The 23,731-nt window shown below is 34.6% G+C and overlaps 1 protein-coding gene and 1 non-coding gene across 4 annotated transcripts in view; one reads left to right on the forward strand and one right to left on the reverse strand.

Moving 5' to 3' along the window:
* Positions 1–446: 446 nt before the first annotated feature.
* Positions 447–519, forward strand: TRNAF-GAA (transfer RNA phenylalanine (anticodon GAA)). The gene has a single exon. It is a non-coding gene; the product is annotated as a tRNA-Phe (tRNA).
* Positions 520–7,304: 6,785 nt separating this feature from the next.
* Positions 7,305–23,731, reverse strand: part of LOC127808806 (NADH dehydrogenase [ubiquinone] iron-sulfur protein 4, mitochondrial-like) — a 118,658-nt gene continuing 102,231 nt past the window's right edge. For 2 of the 3 annotated variants that reach the window (XR_008024982.1, XM_052347440.1), the window contains exons 5-6: positions 12,105–12,134; positions 11,293–11,612 (exon numbers count right to left, since the gene is read on the reverse strand). Coding sequence is in view for 1 of the 3 variants with exons in the window: in XM_052347440.1 (XP_052203400.1) it covers positions 12,130–12,134 (5 nt within the window). In the remaining 2 variants the exon portion in view is untranslated. Of the gene's footprint in view, positions 7,468–11,292; positions 11,613–12,104; positions 12,135–23,731 lie in introns of those variants that run through there. The other variant, XR_008024981.1, reaches the window with a different exon arrangement.

Here is a 23,731-nt window from a genome sequence, read left to right on the forward strand (position 1 = left end):
AACTTATTTCTTGATATACTACTTTCTTCATTTTTCTCTTCTATTTAGGTATTTCAATAGACATTTTAGATTATACCATGTCATCATATAAGGAAGAAAAGGAGAGGCATCTCAATAGAAATTTTAAATTATACCATGTCATCGTATAAGAAAAAAAAGGGAGAGGCATCGTGATCGCTTGCCCTTCTCTCAAACTTTATAAGTTTATGATTTTCTTTTGTTTGAACACTTGGTCGAAAATATTTTGAAATTTTTGTAATTTAAAAATATATTTTGATATACTTGTGACGTAATTCTTTTACTAGAACCCCAAAACCCCCCCCCCCCCCCAAAAAAAAGGTAAAGAAGGGTGTTAGTGCAATTCACCTTTAAATAGAAGTAAACAAGGACGCAGCGTTTGGGAGGGCCGTGTTCTACTCAATTGAAGGGGTTTCTACGCATGCAAAGCGGGGATAGCTCAGTTGGGAGAGCGTCAGACTGAAGATCTGAAGGTCGCGTGTTCGATCCACGCTCACCGCAATTCATGTCCTTTTTTTTGTTTTAGAGATTCCAGCCACAGGGAATGGAGGGCGGGCCGCTGCTGTGAATCGATGGAGAGAAGGTGAAGCTCACTACTACACATAGATCCACTGCCACGAAGACGAAGACGGCCTAATCAAGAAAAGAGAAGGCCACCTCCGCGGCTATTGCTTGCTAATCCTATCTAGACTCCAACATTAGATATATAACCTTATCCAAATTACTCATATCAACAACACCTTCCTCTCCCTTTTCACCATCATATAATTATATTACAAGTTTGGTAATCTATAAATTATTTAATAAGTATTTAGTGTTACGAATATGTTATATATATATATTAATGTTAAAATAATATAATTATGAATGGCTAAAAAAGTATTATACTATATATTATAATTGTAATTGTGTTGTTATTATGATATAATAATATACTAATTTTATGCACAAATGTTGTATTACTTTTGGATCGAAAACAAACTACTACCAAACACACAAATGAATACAAAAGATTTATGCAAAAAACTCAAGTCGGGCATCGCTACCTAGGAGCTACTAGTAGTAAAACACAAAAATGCCCACAATCTACTCACATGAATCCTAAACTGAGCCATCCATCCTATGAAAACTAAGGACGTGATTAGAGTTACAATCGAGCTGAACCGAATTTCCCTAAGCTCAGCTCAACTCGACAAATTTCAACATTAGTTCGAGCTTGAGCTCGAGTCGAGCCTGGAAGTTAGGCTCAAGCTCAAGCTCAATTAACATTGTTGAGCTTGAGTTTGGCTCGAGCTAGATCTGAAATTTTTAATTTAAAAAAATCTAATAAACTGATGTACAATAAAAATATCAACTTATAATCAATAAATATACCTAAATTAACCCAACTTGATAATCAACAAATATAACATCTACATGATAATTAAGTAATAATAATTTTAGAAATTACAATAAACATAATAATATCATTTATCATACAATAAAATAATCAAAATACTTGTCTATTTTTAAAATACAAACACAATTAAAATTACAACATATCAAATCGAGTGTGTTTTTACAATTTATAATATATAAAATATAAAAATCTTAATAATTGTTATGAACTATGAAGTATTAAGTATGAACTATTATTGATAATAATAATAATAATAATAATAATAATAATAATAATAATAATAATAATAATAATAATAATAATTCTAATCACTATTATAAACTAATAATTTTAATCACTAATTCATTATTATTTAAAATTAATAATATTTAGAATGTGTATTTAATACTAATAATTCTAATCACTATTATTAATATTATGAACTATTATTGATTTTAGATAAAATTATTATAAATTTTACAATATCATGACAGTTTATATGTTTTGTTTGTAAATAAAATATTTAGAATGTGCATTTAATATTGTCTGTAACAATAAATTTTTTAAAATTTAATATAACATTAATAGTGTAAACTAATTATTATTCAAGTGAGATATGCAGTTATTAAGTATTTTAAAATTTAATGATACAAATATAGAGTTATTATTTTAACCCATATTTATTACTCGATACTTAAATTAAATGTTATAGTTCCTTAACTAATGTACCACTTAGTCGATTAACTATTTAGTTATTCAATTAAAGTCATTCTATCATATATTTGAGTAAAATAAGTATATAATTGATTAATCTATTAAATGTTTAAGTTTTACTTGATTAAAAATAAAAAGTCAGTATAAGATTTGTTAGTTGTTACTCAATTAAACATTTCCTTACTCAATGAAAATGATAATTATTCTATTAAACTCATAAATTAATTTTAAGTCACAACAAATATTTTTATTGACATGTTCTATTAATGATATATTGATATTATTATAATAATATAAAGTTTAATAATTTTATGTTAAATAATATCTCTATAAAATTATGAATAATTTTATTAACACATACACATTCCATTTTTAAGTCACAAAAAATCTTTTTTTCAATACATTCTATTAATGATATATTGATATTATTATAATAATATAAAGTTTGATAATTTTATGTTAAATAATATTTTTAGGAGTGTATGAATAATTTTGTTAATATATTTATAAACAAGTCTATTCAAAATTATGAATAATTTTATTAACACATACACATTCTATTTTTAAGTTACAAAAAAATCTTTTTATCAACACATTCTATTAATCATATGTTAATATTATTATAATAATATAAAGTTTGATAATTTTATAAAATAACGAATAATAATATTAATGTATTTATAAACTAGCCTATTCATGGGCCAGTTCGTGAGCCTATAATCAAGGCAACTCATGAGTCTATAATCAAGCCAAATCTCGTTATTCGAGCTAAATCGCTAGTCTATAATCGAGCCAGCTTGCGAGTCTATCGAGCCAAACTTTATTGAGTTCAAGTTTAGTTCGTTTATAAATCGAGTTCCAAAATTAGGTTCAAGTTTGGCTCATTTATTTTAATGAACAAACTCGAATAAGTTTTTATCGTATTGAGCCGAGCCCGAATGGCTCGGCTCATTTGCAACCCTAGACGTGATGATGATTACAACGAGCCATCATAACCTGAAAGAAGAAGCTAAAGCATGGATCCCCTTCCATAGCCCATGTGACCCGTGCACGAATTTGAAAAAAATAGAACTCTTGAGCTAAGGTAGTCAAAAATTTCCCACTCAACTCAACCTTGTTGTTTTGTCTTTGATGATGTTTTGACTATGAAAAAATTTATATATTTAGTATTTAAAAATGAATTATATTTTATCTTTAGAATTTAAAAATGATCAATTCAATCCATGTCAAAGGATATATATGCTTTGAATGTTTACAAAATCTTTTATATTTGTTTTTGTAATCAAATATTTTGTATTTGTTTTGAAATCAAATGTGTTAAAGTATCAAAATATTTTTCATATCATGAACAATCTATTTAAAGGCAAAACTGTCAACTATTTTATGTTTTTAAGTTTTGGGTTGTCGACCATTTTAGGTCTTTCAACAAAAACAGTCGACCGTTTTCTTGATCTGTCGACATGGCAAATTTCTAGTCTATGTTCTTTTCATGTAAGTTCAAAATTTGTCAACTATCATTATATAGTGTTTGTTTTCTCTCAAATCTGTCGACTTGTTACTTCAAACTGTTGACCATTTGTTAAAGAAGTTAACCTCTTTTATAAAAGAGTCAACTGATTGCCCAAAGCCATTGTGAGCTTCAAATTTCTTGAAGAAAACTGGCAATTGATTTGGTGAAATTGTCAACCATTTCCTTCATTGACATGTTTTAACGACTAGTTTTTATAGGTTCTAAATGTCTCCAACGGCTCTTAACGACTCGTTTTCTTTAATGCTCAGGAGAAGTCTATAAATATCAGCCCCAATGATACACTAGAGAGGCAAATGGATGGAAATGAAATGACTGGAGCATACAAGAATTATTCATCTTCTCACTAGTGCTTATACTTTCCTTTTTTCTCTCAACCAAAGTTATTTATCATTTGTATAATCTTATTTAAAGCCTTTGTGTATTTATTTGAGAGATATTGTAACTAAGAGATTCATCACTCAAATAATCTTTTTTGTAATTCATTGTTATAATTCCTAGCGGTTGTGCTAGAAGGCTTACTTTGGTACAATTAAGAGGTTGTATTTTCTAGCAGTTTATACTAGAGGGCCTACTTGGTAAAGTAGGAGGATATAGTGGATTTTAAAATCTCTAATGAGAAGTTAGAGTAGTGGAGTAGGTTGGGTTTAGCTGAATCACTCTAAAATTCTTGTGTTTTTAACATTTTTTTTTTATTTTTTTTTACTTATATTTCACTATTTTGCTATCTATTTTCGAAACATCCACAAAATTTTTAAAATTATAAATATCCAATTCACCCTCTTCTTGGGTGTGAGGTGCCATTGTTTACATAAAGCTAACAAAGTTCTATTTGACGAAGAACAGAGCCATGGGGGCTATCAATAAGGGATTGATGCAATTGAAAGAACTGAGAACGAAGATCCACTACTCTATCGGTAACATGACCATTAGACTTATTGAGAAGCTTTATGGTGGTTTTCACCACCTTGAGCTTTCGAACCAACCTAAACATAGGATGCTCACGAACCTCCATTGCCCAACAAGTAGCCACTATGCTAAGAAATAAAGGATGATCCGTTGTTGTTTCAGTAAAGCATCAACTTAACAATGCTGTTTTGTAGACTAAGGCGATGGAGGGCAAATGACAACTGCTTATTGGTTGCTCTAAAACGTGGTCGTTTTGGAGCCCATGAACTTTGAGGGCCAAAATGGCAACCTTCCCTGTTGTTTCTTCAATTGGCACATTTACCTTGTTGTTTTGCCTACTGCATTGAGAGTCATTGATCAGAGCTTATCCCAGTCATTGCTTTGCCTATTTAAACCTATCTCTTTCTCAGGATTCGGGTAACACAACCGATTATCTTCTTAGGGTTTCAGTCTGTCTTCTCTATTTTTTGTTCTTCTCTATACATGTTTTTTTTTTCTCTTTGGTTCTTAGGATTTTGACTCTGATCTCTATTTTGTGGTTATGTGGTATTTTTGTTAGCAAACCATTGAGTGTACAGTGAGTGAGATATGTATATGAAGACTATAATTGTTTTTTTCTAATTAGTGCAATGAGCTCTCCTCACTAGAGCTCAATGTGGACGTAGCCCTATTGAAATGGTGAACCATGGTAGAAATCGTTGTGTGCCATTTATGCTTTCTTTACTGCTTTCATTTCTGTATATGTGTGTGCTTCTGTTTATTAAATGTTCTTTACAGATTTTTGTTTTGAATCGAAGTGCTTGAGGTGGCTGAGACTTGTGCTCGACCCAACATATGCCAAATGGTTAAGGAAGTGAAATGAACCCCTATTAGACCTACTAGAGTCCAACATGTTAACCACCACAGGGCTATGATTAGAGATCCCCGACTGCAAGAATAAAGCCTTGCTATGTTGATACCGAGAAAGCTAGTCATCGTTAACAAAAGCTCTATTAAGCTTACAAAAAATACAATCCTCCATTGACTGCTTATTATTCCACATTAGGGTGGTACCATTATAAATGAAGTCCTAAAGCAAGAACCCAAAAATGAAATTATCAAAATGGCGCATGTTGAGAGACAAGGAGGTGTTGTCACCACACATCTCAGAGATATACCAACAAATATTAAAGTCACCCATGAAAAGCCATGGGTTGTCAAAAACTAACAGACCCACACTCTTAAGGGAGGACCATAACCTAGCCTAATACACATTTTCATTCTTAGCATACAGACACATTAAGAAGAAAGGGTGCAAAGAATATCACTCGAAACTCAAAAATGGAAAAACTTGTTAGACTTACTTAGACAAACCAAATTAACAACCCATCCTATCCAAATACGACTGCACTCACAACAATCATAATAAAAAATCGAATCCCAAAATGACATAATCAGATGAGAAACATTATTCACCCAATTCTCTTATATAGAGATAACTTATACTGGGCAACGAGAGAATGAACTTCTCACTACTTCGAGGCCTAATTAAGGCCCCCTAATGTTCCATGATGCAAGTTGTATCATGGTACATCCAAATTCTACTGACTCCTCGGGCTCGAACCAAATGGGCACTTACTCTTCACACCTTCATCTCACTTCCTTTTTTGCTCTCTCTTAGATCTTGATTTTGATTTCATTTTTTTCTTTGGATTACTAGAACTTGAACTATCCATTTGATCAGGATTCGAAACCTTGTCATCCTCACCGTTGTTAACACTACCTCGATCTTGCCCCTTTATTGATAGCATCGTCCTTTTGCTTTTTAATAGGCAAATCCAATTCCCTCAAAGAAGGGATATCATCGAATTCCTTAGCTAGCATGCTAAAACGATTAGCTATTGAAGTTTCAACATCCATAGGTTGGATAGTCATTGTCTTAGTCGCATTATTTAAGATATCGACAATAGGAAAATGGACTGTATCATGCCTAATCCTACTCACAGACAGTAGGGCTGACCCTGAGATGTTAAGAACCCTAAGTGAAATTTTAGAAACCAGACCATAAGTTGATTAACCTTTACTTTGGAGGTAAGATGGGCTTGGCCCATTTGCTCAAGAAAGAAAACATAATTCCCTATTTCCTTAACCTAAACCTAATTATCTCTATATAATTTGGGGTCCTCCTTCCTCCTTCTGTCCTCAGATATTCGCACAGCACCTAAAACCCGAGCCTCCCTATTTTGTTGTGTTACGACTTCTTGGCTGCCCCATTGGTTTCTCAGGTTTGATTGAAGCTCGGTGCTTCTGCTATCTTGATCAACTGTTGGCTTCCTTTCTTTCGCTCCTTGCTGTGTTCATCGAAATCTTTTTTTATTTATGTGATATTACTTTTCTTTTGCAAACTTTACTCTATGTAGAGTATGGGTTTTCGTGAGGGCTCGATTTGGGGATTGAGTTGTTCAAAGTTCAATGGTCCTATTCTATGGTGTTGCCTAAGCGGTGTGTCAGATATCAGATCTGAACATTGTGCATTCACTATTTGTGATTGCCATTGGTTGTCGAAGGGAGTTCTTCAATTTCTTTCATATTTTCGGATTTATGGGTTTGTTTAATCTTTGCACTAACTTGTTTCTTTGTAAGTTTTTCCGCTCATATGTATCAACATTATCAAGATGTAATAACATTGGTAAAAAATTATACGCAAATTGAATCCTTTTTTGACAATGACATGCAATCCAAATTAGTCAGAGATTGAGTTGTTTCCCTAACAAACACCACAAGATCGACCAAATTTATTGGGTAGGATATTCCATTCAAAAATTGAAGAGTAAAAAGATAGATATGTTGACTATAAATGTACTTGAAGAAGTAATTAGTAATTACCTATATTTATGTCATTGAGTACCAAAAGAGATGTCTCCAGCATGCTCATGTGCTTCTAATTTTAAGAGAGAGAGAGAGAGAGAGAGAGAGAGAGAGATAAGCCAATTACTTCAAATGATTATGATCAAATTGTGAAAGCAAAAATTGCATACAAACATTGTTGAGGTGTGATACCCAACAAGTCCAAGGTAATGATGTGTTTGGTCAAGTAAGTCATCTATTACAAGTCTCTACCCAGGATTGATAGTTTTGTTGAGAGGTCTAATCCCACAAAGAGATTGCCTAACAAGAAGATGGCCCAAGCACATTTACCTTGTGTTTGAGGAAAGCTGGGCTTGGCCTAGCTGCTCAAACCAAAGACTAAGCCCACTTGTCTAAACCCACAATGCCTTATCTAAAACTCCACATATATATACCTTATCTTGACCTAATCTCTTTGTTCTGTTGAAGGTTGTAGCATCTATTCTTCCTTGGCCGATTCCAACGCAGGTTTGGACGTTACGTAGTTTCTAGAGGTTTGATCACACCTCAGTTGATCAGCTTAATACTAAAATCAATCAATACTTGGGGCATCATCTTGTTGATTGAACGTTCATGGTAGATAGAGATTTGATCATACCTCTCAACGAAGATGTAAAAAACAAGTTCTTAACCTCAATTTTTTTTTGGAGGATTACCACCAAAATACTATGGTTGAGAGACAAGTGCACTGAAAATGTTGCTTATAAATTTAGATCCTGCTCGAGTACTTTGAAATAGAACTCTGCTAATACGCTAAAGTTAGGGTAACTATTTCATAGATGCAGAAACCTCATTTTTATTTTTTTTAGTAAAGAAAATGTTCAGGCAGATTACACAACTATAACAAGGTAATGTTTCATATTAAATTAAACACTTTAACTTGAATGCATTTATAACATTCCTTAATTTAGGACATATATTTCAATTCCTTATTAGTCATTTTAGACTACTTTTTGTTAGATTAGACTGTACATAGAATCTTTTCACATAACATTTTTCATACTTTTAGTATTATTAGTTGTCAATAAATTGATAATTTGTTCGGATTACATATGCTAAGATAAATAAGGGTGGTTCCACATTTACTTGCTAACCCATTCAATAAATGATAGTTGTACACGCATGTCAATAAACAAGTTGCACACCCACCTAGGGCTAGTACACAGGAAAGAAAGAAAAAAAAAAAAAAAAGAGAGAGAGAGAGAAAAAGACCAAATAGATATATATAAAGGAAAGTTGTTGCAGCTCATGTAGCCCTAGCACGAGTCTGTTGGTAAGCACTATTTTTACTTTATTAAATGAAATATATATATATATAAGAATTATAAGCTTTCCTATTCTTTCAGTTACAATACAACTACAACTACTAAAATAACAAGTACAACAATCAAAAGAATTACTACCATATCCTTAGGGTCGACAGACAAAACGAGTCTTTAGAGACCAAAATTGAGGATTCTTCTCCACCGGTCATGGTGGTTGTTCGAAATATTGGTTTAGGTTGAGGGCTCAGATACGATGAAGAAGTTCAAAGGACAATATGTCTCTCTTTCTCTCTCTATTTTCTTACTAACTTTACAATAGAAAACTAACATATATACAGAAAATACAAACATCTCTTTGATATGGAAATTACCTATTTAGAATATGAAATTACTGATATCAAGGAGGAAAGAACTAATCTACCTTTGAAATAGGAAACAACTAACAAACACTAGGGAATCCTACAGATTGACTATAACACATTTCCTAATACGAACAAGGAAGGTAATTGGATTTAAGGTAGCAATCTTCAGTAGAGAAGATTGCTGAAATAGGACAGAATCTTCTGATATCCACAAGATGGATTCTTCTTCTTACAAGGACTAGTAGAAGCAGGCACCAACAAATGAAGGAGACAACTCATTTAACCCACAGTCAGCAACAGATAATCTTTAGGCTTTTTCCTTTTATTTCCTCGAGTTCTTTTTTCTTGCTATTTTGTTTTAAGGCCTCAGTTTCTAGGCTTTTATCCAATTAAGTTCAGTTTTGTCGAACAGTATTGTTTTTTTTATCAAAAATAATTTTAAAAGGCAAAGTTGGGGCAAGTGTCCAAGTACCCCACAAGGAGTGAGATGAAGGTAAAATTGTCTCCAGATAATTGTAAAAAATGCAGATCTCTTTAGACGAATGACTCAATGGTGAGGCGTTGCATTGGTTGTTTTAAATTGTGCATTTACACCACGTATGCTTGAGTCATACACCAAATTAACTAACAAAATTTAATGAATTTTTTCTATTATGACCATTTATTATAACATTAATTACAGTTGTTAGATACTCTGACTTTGATTAGACTGCTTATGCTAATAATAATAATAAAAAAAAGAACTAACCAATGTAGAAATTTAAGAGACTCAAATAAATTGATTAAAGTTATTTTATTTGACAAATATGATTTATTAGTACCATTAGTTACTAATCATTAAATCATTAACTTGTTTATGAATTATTTCGATAATAGAATTTTAATTAGTTACTCTTATTTATTATTGCCTGCAAGAACAATACTTTTAATAAGTAACAACATTGGGTTACAAGGGTTACAAGGGATTCATATATTTAAATCCTCCTTTTATACCTTGTAACATGTTCATTTGATACTTATTCAGCCACATTTATTTTTTTTTATATTTTTTCTAAAATTTTCCTATATGTTTAATAAAAATTTTATTCTTAAAATGTTAAAAATTCAAAATTTCTATAGTTTAGGGTTTAGGCCTATACAACTAGTGCCTTAGGAAGGTAAAATGTCTCATGTTGTACCTTTGTCTTTTAAAATACTATTTGGAAAATTAATTTACTACTAAAATTCTGTTAAAAAAAGTCCCTCACATTTTACATATTACAATATTCACCTCTTTTTTTATATTTCAAAGTTTCATTAAATTGACGGTAACGCCTAGCGTTAAAGATCTATTAGTAGATTTAACTAAAATTTGATGGCAGAGGCAAAATATGAGTTGCATTACCCAATATGTTCTTAAATAAGTTAGATGACTATTGTACTCTATAAATCGTTAAGAAAAATATCAAACAACCTTCTATTATATTTTTTTATGCCCAAAATGCCTTCAAGATTAAGAGTGCTCATGGCCCAAGTTAGTTTGAGTTTAATAGGAACCTAGATCTAATGCACTTGTGATCAAATTTGTTATTTTACTAGTTCAACTATATTAAAGTCAGGTTTAATCAGGTTCGGCCTTGGTCTAAAGATAGAAAAAAAGATGAAGCTTGAAATTAACCCCAAGCCTATTCAATCATGTTTCCAATTTGGATTGTACTATTTGTACAAAAGAGGGTTTACAAAACTCTTTACAGACGTGATTTGTCGCGATTTTTGTTCACCCCCTTCTCTCTCTTTCTCCCTGCTCGCCTGCTCTCGTCGCCACCTCGTCTCCTCTCGCCGTTGCCGCCTCACCTCCTCACCACCGTATCCTCCAGCAATCGGCAACCACCCAAACCAATTGAGGATGCAGTGGGCAGCAATGGTCAGCAAGCGGCAAGGGGGGGCGAGAGAGAGAGTGTGCGTTTTGGGTGAGTTTGGGTCATTTATCATAGGGGCAAAATGGTCATTTCATCATTCTGTAACCCTCTTTCTGTACCAATAGCATTATCCTTCCAATTTTTGTAATTGGATTTGAACCAGCTTTGACAAAAGAATGGAGACAACCCAATCCAATCACCTTAATTCTATTCAATTTTGAACATATGCACTTCTACTCAAGATAATAACACACCGATTTCAAGATTATCAAAATAAATTACTCATCTTTTTTGAGAGATCATTGAAGTGTGCCTTCTCTTTCACTACCCATAGTCACTTCTTATTTTTTGGGTTACTGGCTAAGATTCTTCCTTCTCAAACTTCAAGTTCAAGTGTTCGTGTAAAATAAAGAGAAATTTGGTTGGTGGTCTTACCTTGAGAGTATATACATGGGTATAAAAGATGTATAATTGGTATATTTCTTAAGGATTTAAAGAGTTAATAGAGAAGTAACTAGTTCGTAAAGCATTTTTAACATTGCAACTCAGTTCACTAATGTCCCCAAATTTCAATTAGTCTGTAGGCTCACCTCATTTCTGTTCCTCATTCTTTGCTGGGCCTTTCCACTTGAAGTTGTCTGCGTAAGCTTTTTGCTGCAAACCAGGCAAAAAGCAAAAAGGAGGCTTACTATTATAAAATAAATGTCAATAAAGCAATGTTTAGAACAAACAATCCTCCCCTAAGGAAAGTAAGGCTGCTTGCAGAAACAACTCCGCAATGCGTGAAGTCTCGTGCATAGGGACATCCCCTTACACAAATGGTTTAAACGCAATGTAAAAGTTAAACATATGGCAAATACTTCCTAATTTACCCAATGAAAACCAATTCAATTTTTCCATACGAATAAGAAAACATAATCACCAAATGACCCAAAATTGCATTGTCTTTGCCACATAAATACAAAATAACGAGAGAAGAAGGATTTAAATGCAAATGTATTCCAGAGCCGAAGAATTTAGGGGTAACAAGTGAAGGAAGTTTTTCCGTCACAAAGGATGCCACTTTTTCTCCCACATAAAAAATACTTGACTAATCAAAATTTCTCTAAGAAAGCTAATTAAGTAAATGTCCAAAAACAGAATTACCTTCAGCAATGGAGTGTGACGCTTCTTAACCTGCACAAGAGAATGAAATGTGTCAAATGAAATACAAGAAGCTCCAACTTGAAAACTGCTGAAGGTAATTTGTGAGGTAATGTTGATAAGCCCCAACAAGAAACACATCCAACACAAGTAACCTAGCAACTTCATTTTTTTTTTTTTTTTTTCTGCTTGGTCAATCTAGCAACATTTGCTAGTAAGCAAATGCCTCGTTTTGCTACTCTTTTTCTTTTTGATGTTTCTTCTTCGATCTTCAGCTTTCTCTTTCTGGTTTTGGATTGCAGGTTCTTATTTGTCTTACCCAAGGTATCATTTCTTTGTCCGACATTTACAACAATTTGAGTTCACTAATTTGTTTGTTAATTAGTAAGTTGAATCATATAGTACGAAATCAGTAATATTACCTTAGACTTGCATTTTGAAGGCCCAACACTTGGAATTCTATATCGTATCAAATGTTTAGGATCCTTCCAAGGGAGGGGGGTTTCTGAGGAATTGCTCTTCTATACAAACACCATTATTGAAGAAGTGATCAAGTCTGTGAAAGGAGATTCTGAAACTAAAATCAATAAGATTCAAGTCATTGCTTATTTTTTAAATCATATAATCTACAAAGAAATCCATCACTTTCCCTGAGTCATGACAATAAGACGCTGCCGTTGTTATTAATCCATGCTAGGTACAACTCTTGATTACTTGGAAACAACTCTCTCCAAATTTAGAGTGATGGAACCTTATTTCTGTTATTTTGATCTTGGTTTTGGTTTTGATAATGAAAAACATTGGTTTTATATCCATGCCCAAAATCCATTTATAAGAAGTTTTTGGTTTCAATGAAAATCAATTTCCAACTCATCTTAGAATACAAATTATTTCTTTGTCAAAATATCTAGATGGAGATTGGAAAAACAAAGTTTTATGATTCAAAAAATTCTCCTAAATGTGTTTCAAATTAAAGTGTTGGAAAAAATGAAGCAAAATGTTTTAAAAACCAAATGACAAGCTATCGACCAATTCCAAGGAACGGTTGACCGTTTTTGTTCTCGTTGTCGACCGGCCTTCACAGGTTGTCAACCGGTCAAGTGATAGCTCTCGGTCAAATGCGGTCAACATTTACTGCATAAAAATCGGTTGACCGTTTTTAAGCATGTCGACTGTTTTTGTTCTAAATGTCGACCGGTTTTCAAATTGATGAACTAACTTGTCGACCGATTGTTAGAATCTGTTGGCATTTTTAACGTTGACTTCTCCAATGACTAGTTCTGGTAGTTCATTAAATGCTCCAACTACCCACCAACGACCATATTTTTGGAAGCACTCGTCAAGCACTATAAATAGAGGGCTAGCGGACCATTTAAAGTTCTTAGAGGAATTTATTACAAGCATTCAATTGTCTATCTACTTGAGCTCAGATTGTTTTAAATCCTTTCTCTCTTTAAGTCTTTATTCTACATTTGTATCTATTGCTTTAAGCCTTGTGTTGTTTGAGAGATCTTGTAACTGAGAGTTTCTTTTCTTAGATTTATATCTTCTGTAATTTTGATTGCATTTTCCTAGCAAGTGTGCTAGGGGACCTACATTGATTGCAGGGGGTTGTAATTCTTAGTCTTGAGTACTAGAGGGCCTGCTTGTGATCAAGTCGGAGGATATAGTGAAGCATTTAAAATCCTTAGTAAGAAGTTAAGGGAGTGGATTAGACCATTTGGCTGAACCACTATAAATCTTGTGTGTCCCTCTATTGCTTTTATTCTTCATTTCATTTATCTTGTTAAGCATTCCCCTAATCGCCATCACTTGCACTAAATCCTTATTTTTCAACAAAAAGATTTCCGTTTCAATCAAAAATTTTAAATAACCCAATTCACCCCCTCCTCTCGGGTTGTGTGCCATTGCTATACAATTATATCACTTTCTTGGTTAGTTTAGTCTAGTGAGTTGCATTACCAATCATGAAATCTCGTGTGTGTAGTGGTCCAAGAACTGATATCTAATCACAACTAAAAGATTAGTTCGTTGGCCCATTAATATGGATAAAACTAAGAGAAGCCAATATCTTCAAATTTGATTTTGACAGTGTTGAAAGTGATATTATGCATTTGGAGAGATTTTCTCAAACTCAATATCAGATGGAAAAGTTTTTAATTTTAGGATAAGCAGGTAGCTAAAAGTAAAAAGCATAGTAAAGCACCCATTCCTATAAGCCAAGTAGACTTATTTTTGGTCTTTCTAGTTTTGGATTGTCATTTTTTCTTTCTTTTCTTTTTATGCTATGGTAGTGTTTTGCTTTCACTTTCGTGTGGAAGTTGTTGAATAATTGAGTACTATGCAATCCTACAAATCTTCCTAAATCCAAAAAGAAGGTATCTTCATTTTTATCTAATTCACAGTGACATATGGGGTCCATCTCCAATTCCTAATCTATCCAGGAGTTGGTGGATTGTTCTATTTATGGATGATTGCACACGTGTAGTTTGGCTTTATCTTTTAAAGGCCAAATCAGAAGTCTGCACCATCTTTCCCAACTTTCGCAACATGATTAAAACTCAATTTGGGGTTGAAATTAAAAGGATTAGAATAGACAATGCCAAAGACTTCTTCATCCAAACCCTATCTAATTTCTTCCAACAAAAGGGTATAATTCATGAGTTTTCTTGTGTTTATACCCCTCAACAAAATGGTGTAACTAAGAGGAAAAATGGGATACTTGTTACAAGGGCTTTGCTATTTCACAATAATGTTCCCAAACATTATTGAGGAGAAACAACCTTGACAACAACCTATCTCATTAATAGGAGAAGTCTTGATTCAAATAGCCCAATTCAGCTACTCCCTAAAGCTTTCCCAGATTTCATGCCATCTAATGGTCTTTGTCCTAAGGTGTTTGGTTGTGTGAGTTTTGTTCATAATCACTCACCTAATAGAGGGAAATTGGATTCTAGAGCCCTTAAATGCATCTTTGTTGGATACTCCTTCACTCAAAAGGGTTATTAGTGTTTTCATTCTCCATCCAAACGTTTCTTTATCTCAGCTGATGTAAGCTTTGTGGAAAAGAATTCCTATTTCAGTGATTCTTATCCTCAGGGGGAGACTGGATTCTTGGAAGAAATGAATAGGGAATTGTTCCTCCCAACTCTTCCTTCTTCCTCAAATCATTCTTCATCTTCTCCTCAGGATATTCCACAGGATTCTCTAAAAGTGATACACAGGGAAAAACATCAGACTTCTCCTCGTCCACTAAAGGTGTATTTAAGGAGAAAGGCCATAGATTCTCATCCTATACATGTCGAATCATCTGAACGGTGTTTAGAACCCTATAATTCCAATGTTGAACCTACTTTATCACCTATCCAACATATGCAGTCCACTAATCCAGCTATGTCAAAACCAGACCCAAGTACCTATCCTCAACCTGAACTTGAATTTAATGACCTGGACATCCCCATTACCCACAAAAAATGAACTAGGACCTGCACTAAACACCCTCTCCATCTGTTAATGACCTACTCCCACTTGTCTCCTACTCATAAAATCTTTTTAACCAACTTGAATACCATACCTATCCCAAAGACCTTGTCTAAAGCATTAAGTAATGAAAATTGGAAGGATGCCATGAAGGTTGAGAAGGCAGCCCTTGAGAAGAACCAAACCTAGGAGTTGGTTAGTTTGCCAAAAGGGAAGCAGGCTGTAAGGTGTAAATGGGTATTTACGATCAAGTACAAATCTGATAGGTCTCTAGAAAGGTACAAAACTAGATTGGTGGCTAAGGGGTATATTCAAATTTATGGAGTGGACTATCTTGAAACTTTTGCCCCTGTAACAAAAATGAATATTGTTAGGGTATTGTTGTCCTTAGCAGTTTATTATGATTGACCATTACATCAATTTGATGTAAAAAATGCCTTCTTACATGGGGAGTTAGAAGAAGAGATTTATATGGAGATTTCCCCAGGATTTAGGTTGCAAACTGAAGAGAAGAATGTTGTATGTAGGTTGAAAAAAGCCTTCTATGGGTTGAAATAGTCACCAAAGGCCTAGTTTGGAAGGTTTACTAGAGTTATACTTGGGTTAAGTTACAAGCAAAGCTAAGGTGACCACACTTTATTTGTTCATCACTCAGTTACAAGAAAGATGACAACACTCTTAGTGTATGTTGATGGTATTATTGTTATCGGTGCTGAAAAAGAAGGGATGGATAAGTTAAAGGCATGTTTGACAAAGGAATTTGAGATCAAGCAACTGGGAAGCTGTAGAAGTAGCAAGGTCTAAGGAAGGGATATTCATTTCTCAGCACAAATATGTGCTAGATTTGTTTACTGAAACAAGCATGCTTGGAGGTAGGGCACTTGATACTCCTATTGAACAAAATCATAAAATTGGTGCTGATTCTAAAACAGGAACAGTGGACAAGGGATTGTTAGCTGATATGTTTAGAAATGCTGCCAAGTTGTCATGTTTTGAATATTTCAAAATATTGTTTCCTAGTGTTTAGGAGTTTATTATTTATTATTTCCCAGTGTTTAGGAGTTTGTTAATTTTCTGATTAATATGTGATCAAGGCTTATTTTTAGGACCATGATCTTAGTGGTTAGTTATTAATTTTCAAGTCTTTTTAATGTAAGTTTCAGAATTTATTAAAATATCTCCTCTTTCGACATAATTTTGTGTGTTCTTTTCTTTAATCTTCATCTTTCTTTCCTTCCTTCAAAATTATCTTTGTTTTCTATTGCAACCTCAAAACAACAACAATTGACATCAAAGCTCCCTTCTTAAGGAACCTGAGAGAGTTTGAGATTGAATTCACGTGGACGCCATGGATGCAGAAGCCAGTCTTTCATCAATTGTTCCTCCAGTGTTCGACGGAGAAAATTATCAGATTTGGGCTGTGAGAATGGAGACCTACTTGGATGCAATGGATCTTTGGGAAGAGGATTACAAAGTTCTTTCTCTGCTAAACAACCCCACGATTGCCCAGATGAAGAATCACAAGGACAAAAAAATAAGGAAGTCAAAAGCAAAGGCCTATTTGTTTGCTTCTGTCTCATCGACTATCTTCACCTGAGTCACTCAAATAAGCAAAAGCAATCTAGGATTATCTCAAAACAGAGTATGAACGAAATGTGAGGATCAAAGGGATACAAGTGCTGAATTTGAATTGCAGAAAATCAAGGAATCAGAAACCATTAAAGAGTATTCTGACAAACTTCTAAGCATTGCCAATAAGGTAAGACTGCTTGGGTTTGATCTACATGACTCGATGATTGTTGAAAAAATCCTAGTAATGGTGCTTGAAAAGTTTGAGGCAACCATTAAGACCTTGGAGAACACCAAGGATCTGTCTAAGATTACCTTGGCAGAGCTCTTAAATGCTTTATAGGCGTAAGAGCAAAGAAGGGTCATGAGGCAAGAAGGTGTTGTTGAAGGAGCACTATCAGTCAAGCATCAAGAAAGAGGGAAAATGAGAAAAAAGAAGAAGAAGAAGAACAAGAAGAATTTTGCTGCAAGTGGCGATGCTACAACAAACAACAAGAACAAGACTGAAGGTACGAAGGGAAATCATCCTCCATGCCAACATTGTGGCAAAAAGGGTCATCCCCCTTTCAAATGCTGGAGGAGACCTGATGAAAAATGCAGCAAGTGTAACCAACTTGGACATGAAGCTACGATTTACAAAGGAAAAGCTCAGCAGCAAGAAGTTGAAGCCCAAGTTGAAGATCAAGAGGTTGAAGATCAGCTCTTTGTAGCAACATGCTTTGCAAGTAGCAGTCCAAGTGAAAGTTAGCTCATTGATAGCGGTTGTACTAATCATATGACTCATGACAAGGAACTGTTCAAAGAATTGGAGAGCACTACAATCATAAAAGTCAGAATTGGCAATGGTGATCACATTTCTGTCAAAGGAAAAGGTACTATAGCTATTGAAAGCTGCTTAGGTACAAAAACCATCTCTGATGTCTTATATGTGCCAGAAATTGATCAAAACTTGCTAAGTGTTGGTCATTTGATAGAGAAGGGCTTGAAAGTGATTTTTGAAGACAGATGATCAAAGATGCAGCTGGTTAGGAGATGTTGAAAGTTAGAATGAGAGACAAGGAGCTTCTCTCTAGGTCCAATGGAGGAGAAACAGGCTGCCTTCCCCATCTCAGAAAGCACAACACAGGTTTGGCACAAGAGGCTTGGTCATTTTCATCACACAAGTGTGCTGTACATGCAAAGGAAGCAGTTTGTGCAAGATTTACTCCCTCTAGAAGAGCACCTACCAAGTTGCCAAGCACGCCAGTTTAGCAAGCAAACCAGGCTGCCATTTCCTATAACATCTTGGAGAGCTACTAAAAAATTGCACCTGATTCACACAGACTTGGAAGGGCCTCTATTATATTGTTTTCATCGATGATCTAACTAGAATGTGTGGGATTTTCTTTTTAAAATTCAAGTTAGAAGTTGTTGCCGTGTTCTGGAAGTTTATATCAAATGTGGAGAACCAAAGTGGCTGCAAAATTCAGGTTCTGAGGTCTGATAATGGCAAGGAATACACCTTAGAACAATTCAATTTGTTTTGTGAAGAAGCTAGGATTGAACATCAGTTGACTGCTCCCTACACTCCACAACAAAATGGAGTTAGTGAAAAGAAGAATCGATTCATCATGGAAATGACTAGGTGTATGCTACACGAGAAAGGACTGCCAAAGAAATTTTGGGCAGAGGCAACAAACACTGTTGTTTTTCTTAAAAACAGACTACCCACAAAAGTAATGAAGGATCAGACACCATTTGAGGCATGGCATGGGTATAAACCTTCATTGAAATTATTTAAAGTTTTTAGTTGCTTAAGCTTTACCTATGTGCCTCAAGTTAAGCGAGATAAGCTTGATAAAAAAGAAGTTCCTGGCATATTTGTGAGTTATAGTACAATATCCAAAGCTTACAAAGTATTTCAGCCAGAAACAAGAAACATGGTGATAAGTAGAGATATGCATTTCATGGAGAATGAGCAGTGGAACTGGGAAAATTTAAAGAGAAATCAGAATTAGAATTCAAATGATGAATGATCTGGTGGATGATCCTCCTGTCAGAGGCACTAGGTTGTTATCTGACATCTATCAGAGGTGCAACATTGTTGTATGTGAACCTGCAGGATACGAGGATGCAAAGAAGGATCAAAAGTGGATAGTTGCAATGCAAGAGGAGCTGTCTATGATTAAAAAAAAATCAGACCTAGAAGCTTGTTGATAGACCTCAAGATAGAAAAATTATTGGGGTCAAATGGGTGTTTAGAACCAAGCTCAATGCTGATGGATCCATCAACAAACACAAAGCCAGGCTTGTTAAAGGATATGCTCAAATTTTTTGTATAGACTATTCATACACATTTGCAACAGTAGCTAGACTTGACACTGTCAGGTTGCTACTTGCTGTTGCAGCACAAAAAGATTGGAAAGTGTACCAGTTGGATGTAAAATCAGTATTTTTAAATGGTTTCTTGCAAGAAGAAATCTATGTTGAACTAGAAGATTTTGTGAAGAAAGGAGAAGAAGACAAAGTTTATCTCCTCAAGAAGACTCTCTAATGATTGAAGCAAGCTCCAAGAGCTTGGTACAGCAGAATTGATGATCATTTGCTAAGTTTAGGCTTCGTAAAAAGCCTATCTGAGTCCACTCTCTATGTCAAGTATTGTGAGGTTGATATTCTTGTTATTTCTCTTTATGTAGATGATCTTTTGGTGACTAGAAACAATGCAGCTTTGATTGATGAATTTAAGCTGGATATGATGAAAGTATTTGAGATGACTGATCTTGGATTGATGACTTACTTTCTCGGAATGGAGATCAAGTAGAGTCAAGATGAGATTTTCATTTGTCAAAAGAAGTATGCAAAGGAAATTCTCAAGAAGATTCATATGGAAGATTGCAAGTCAATGAGCACTCCTATGAATCAAACAGAAAAGTTAAGCAAGGAAGATGGAAGTAAAAAAGTGGATGAGGCACACTTTAGAAGTTTGATTGGATGCCTGATGTATCTTACAACAACAAGACCTGATATTTTGATTGATGTGAGTATTTTATCTCGATTCATGCACTGTGCAAGTGAAATGCTCTTGAAAGCAACTAAGAGGGTGGTTAGATACATCAAAGGCACAATCAACTTTGGCATCAAGTTCAAGAAAAGAAAGGAATTTAATCTATTTGGTCTTTCTAACAGTGACTGGGCAGGATCCATTAATGACATGAAAAGTACCACATGGTACTGTTTTAGTTTTGGATCAGGAGTTTTTTCATGGAGTCCTAAAAAATAAGAAACAATAGCTCAATCTTCATCTCGAGCAGAAAGAAGACACTAAGATCTTTGTTGATAATCAAGTTGCAATAGCTATTTCTCACAATCCAGTTTTTCATGGAAAAACTAAACATTTCAACATCAAGCTATTTTTCTTGAGGGAAGTGCAGAAGAATGGTGTTGTAACTCTTGTTTATTACAGAACGGATGAGCAAATAGCTAATGTTTTTACTAAACCATTACTAGTTAGCAAGTTCGAGTTTTTGAGACTGAAACTTGGTGTTTGAAGTCTCTAAAGCAAGGAGGAGTGTTAGCTGATGTGTTTAGAACTGCTGCCAAGTTGTCATGCTTTGAATATTTTAAAATATTGTTTCCTAGTGTTTAGGAGTTTGTTAATTTTCTGATTAATAATATGTGATTAGGGCTTATTTTTAGGACCATGATCTTAGTGGTTAGTTATTAATTTTCAGGTCTTTTTAATGTAAGTTTTAGAGTTTATTAAAATATCTCCTCCTTCGACATAATCTTGTGTGTTCTTTTCTCTAATCTTCATCTTTCTTTCTTTCCTTCCTTCAAAATTGTCTTTGTTTTCTGTTGTAACCTCAAAACAACAACAGGGCTCCTATCAACGATTGGTAGGGAGGCTTATTTACTTGTTTCATAGTTGGCCATATATTGCTTATGCAGTGAGTGTGACTAGCCAATTCATGCATGATCCTAAAGAAAGTCATCTAAAGGTTGTACACAAGATTCTCCACTACCTAAAGGGCACTCCCAATAAGAGTATTTTATTTAAAAGGCAAGGAGATTTATCTTTAGAAGCATACACTGATGCTGATTATGCAAGGTCCCTTGTGAATAGAAAGTTCACTTTAGGCTACTGCACATTCTTAGGGGGGAATCTTATCGCTTGGAGAAGTAAAAAACAGAATGTCGTGGCTAGATCTATTGTTGAAGCTGAGTTTAGAACTATGGTCTGATAGAGTTGTAACTTGGGAGCCAATCATAAGAGTTGTGAGTTGACTGCATCTCTTATAAATCTCGGACATATTTTGATTATTAAAAGTATTTTTCCTTTTCAATACTTGGCAATACGTTCATCTTTATGTTCTCTTATTTAGATGAAGCCCAAAGAGTGTAGCAATGTCAATCAAGTTACGATGAGATCATACTAATGAGACCGAATAACTGATACTTCATTCTTAAACTATTCCTGGTCGTAGGACTATAGAGTGGAGCCTCTATAGTATCATCAAGACTGGTACACACTATGCATGCTCATAAGGAGGGTAGTTAATCTCATTAACTACTTGTGTGGTGACATTAATGCAAGTGTGTAGGTGTTCATTGGTGAATGAGTTTACTGAATAACCTAACCTGAGAACACCCAAATGGTAATTCTTACTAAATGTCAATTGGGAGTTCTCTGTGGTGACATGTGCTAGTAATCTCTTTTCCTGAGATACCACGGTTATCTTGTATGAGGAGTGTCATTTTTTGATGCCACTGTACGGGGTTCAGCAAGATGGCTCTCTAATAGGGTGGTTATTAGGTATGATCTAATTCATACGAAGGTAGGTGAGTACACAATAATGAATCTATCGACCTTAGTAAGAATCTTGAAAGGTATATGCTCTATGTGAATGATGAAATCACAACTCAGAAAGTCGTTGGCCAACGCGGATAGTTGAGAATTAATAAGAGTTATTAATTCAACTATAGAAGTTGTGGACTTAGCATTCATACACATAGTGTTGGTTATTAGAGGTTTGACATTTCACCATACTTCTAGACTATATCGGGGCATTATGATAGAGGGATCGAATAGCACTGAAACTCGTCGTGGAAAGTTTCATTTGAAGTGTCGATTGCATTTCATTATGACATGAGGGCCATGATACATTGCTAAACATCGATTTTGGTCTAAGGGCAAGATGGTAATTTTGTAATGTGATGACATAAATTATGAGTCATGGTCAAAGAGTTTGATTAGGAGTAGGATTCTAAAAATTGTCATTTGCCATCTTCATAGTGAACCTGTAAGGTCACACACAAACAAAGAGAAGTTTTATAGTAAATTCAATAGGATTGAAAAGTGTTATGGGCCCGGATGAATTCGTGGGTTTTTTAGGCGAGCTAGCACTCACGGAAAAATCCATGGGATGTTAAAAAGTTGAGCAAAAACGAGAAACGGGTGAAAAAAGGCAACGGGCCTGGGACCTGCCTACAAGTGGCCCAGCTCGTGGCAGGGCACTCATGCGTGCACCGGCAGCTTTGGGTTGGCCACGGCCCAACACATCCAGAACGTGCTGGGACTTTGTGTTTTACCCTAGTATAACTAGGGTTTTCCCTCCCCACCTATAAAAGGCCTCTTATAGCATTTGCCTCTCACGGGAAAAATTACTTTTGAGAAAAGTAAAAGAAAAATACCCGATTTTTATGAAAAATTGAGTTAGATGTTGCGTTCTTGTTGCAAGAAGATTGAAGAGGCATGCTCGCTAACATTCATAAAGCTTCTCTCTAGTGTGGATCACTTGTAGAGGGTGGGTGACACCTCACGACACGAAGATCCAAACTTTTCTCGCGTCGAATAACCAAAAGGTTGGTCTTCATTATTTGTTTTTAATTTTGAAAAGATTATACATTTGCAAACTATATCCATTCCTTTTGGGTTTCACGATCAGTGAAAGAGTTTGGTTAATTAAATAATTTTGAAATTTCCACTGCGTTTCGTTCCTCAAAACCCAACATGGCCCTAGGTATTTCTGAATTGTTATGGCTGAAGATTGTGTCAACCGATTTAAAAATCAGGTAGACAGGTCCTATGAGGCTTTATTGTGACAATAAGTCAGCAATAAGCATAGCCCATAACCCGTAACCCGGTTCAACATGATAGGGACCAAACATGCTGAGGTAGAACGGCACTTCATCAAAGAGAAATTTGAGAGTGGCCTGATATGTACACCATTTGTTCCTACAAGAGGTCAGCTGGCAAATATTTTAACTAAGGGCTTACTGGGACAAGTGTATCACAAGCTCTTGGGAAAGCTGGGAATGTATGATATACACTCACCATCTTGAGAGGGAGTGTTAGAAAACGAGTAGATCCTTGCCATCCTGAACAAACTCGGTTCCTAGAGTAGGGAAACCAGAATTCAAGCTGAGTTTATCATCAATGAACTCGCATTTTGATTGAATAGATAGGAACCTATTTATACAAACTTTAAAGTAATCTAATCCTAGAATTTAGGAACTAGTATACAACAGAAAATTAAAATAAGAGAACTTCTATCTATTCCTATAATTTTTCCTAGATTTTAGGAGCTTTATCTAGCTGCATC

This window comes from Diospyros lotus, chromosome 8 (assembly GCF_014633365.1).
Source record: "Diospyros lotus cultivar Yz01 chromosome 8, ASM1463336v1, whole genome shotgun sequence".
Taxonomy (NCBI): Eukaryota; Viridiplantae; Streptophyta; class Magnoliopsida; order Ericales; family Ebenaceae; genus Diospyros; species Diospyros lotus.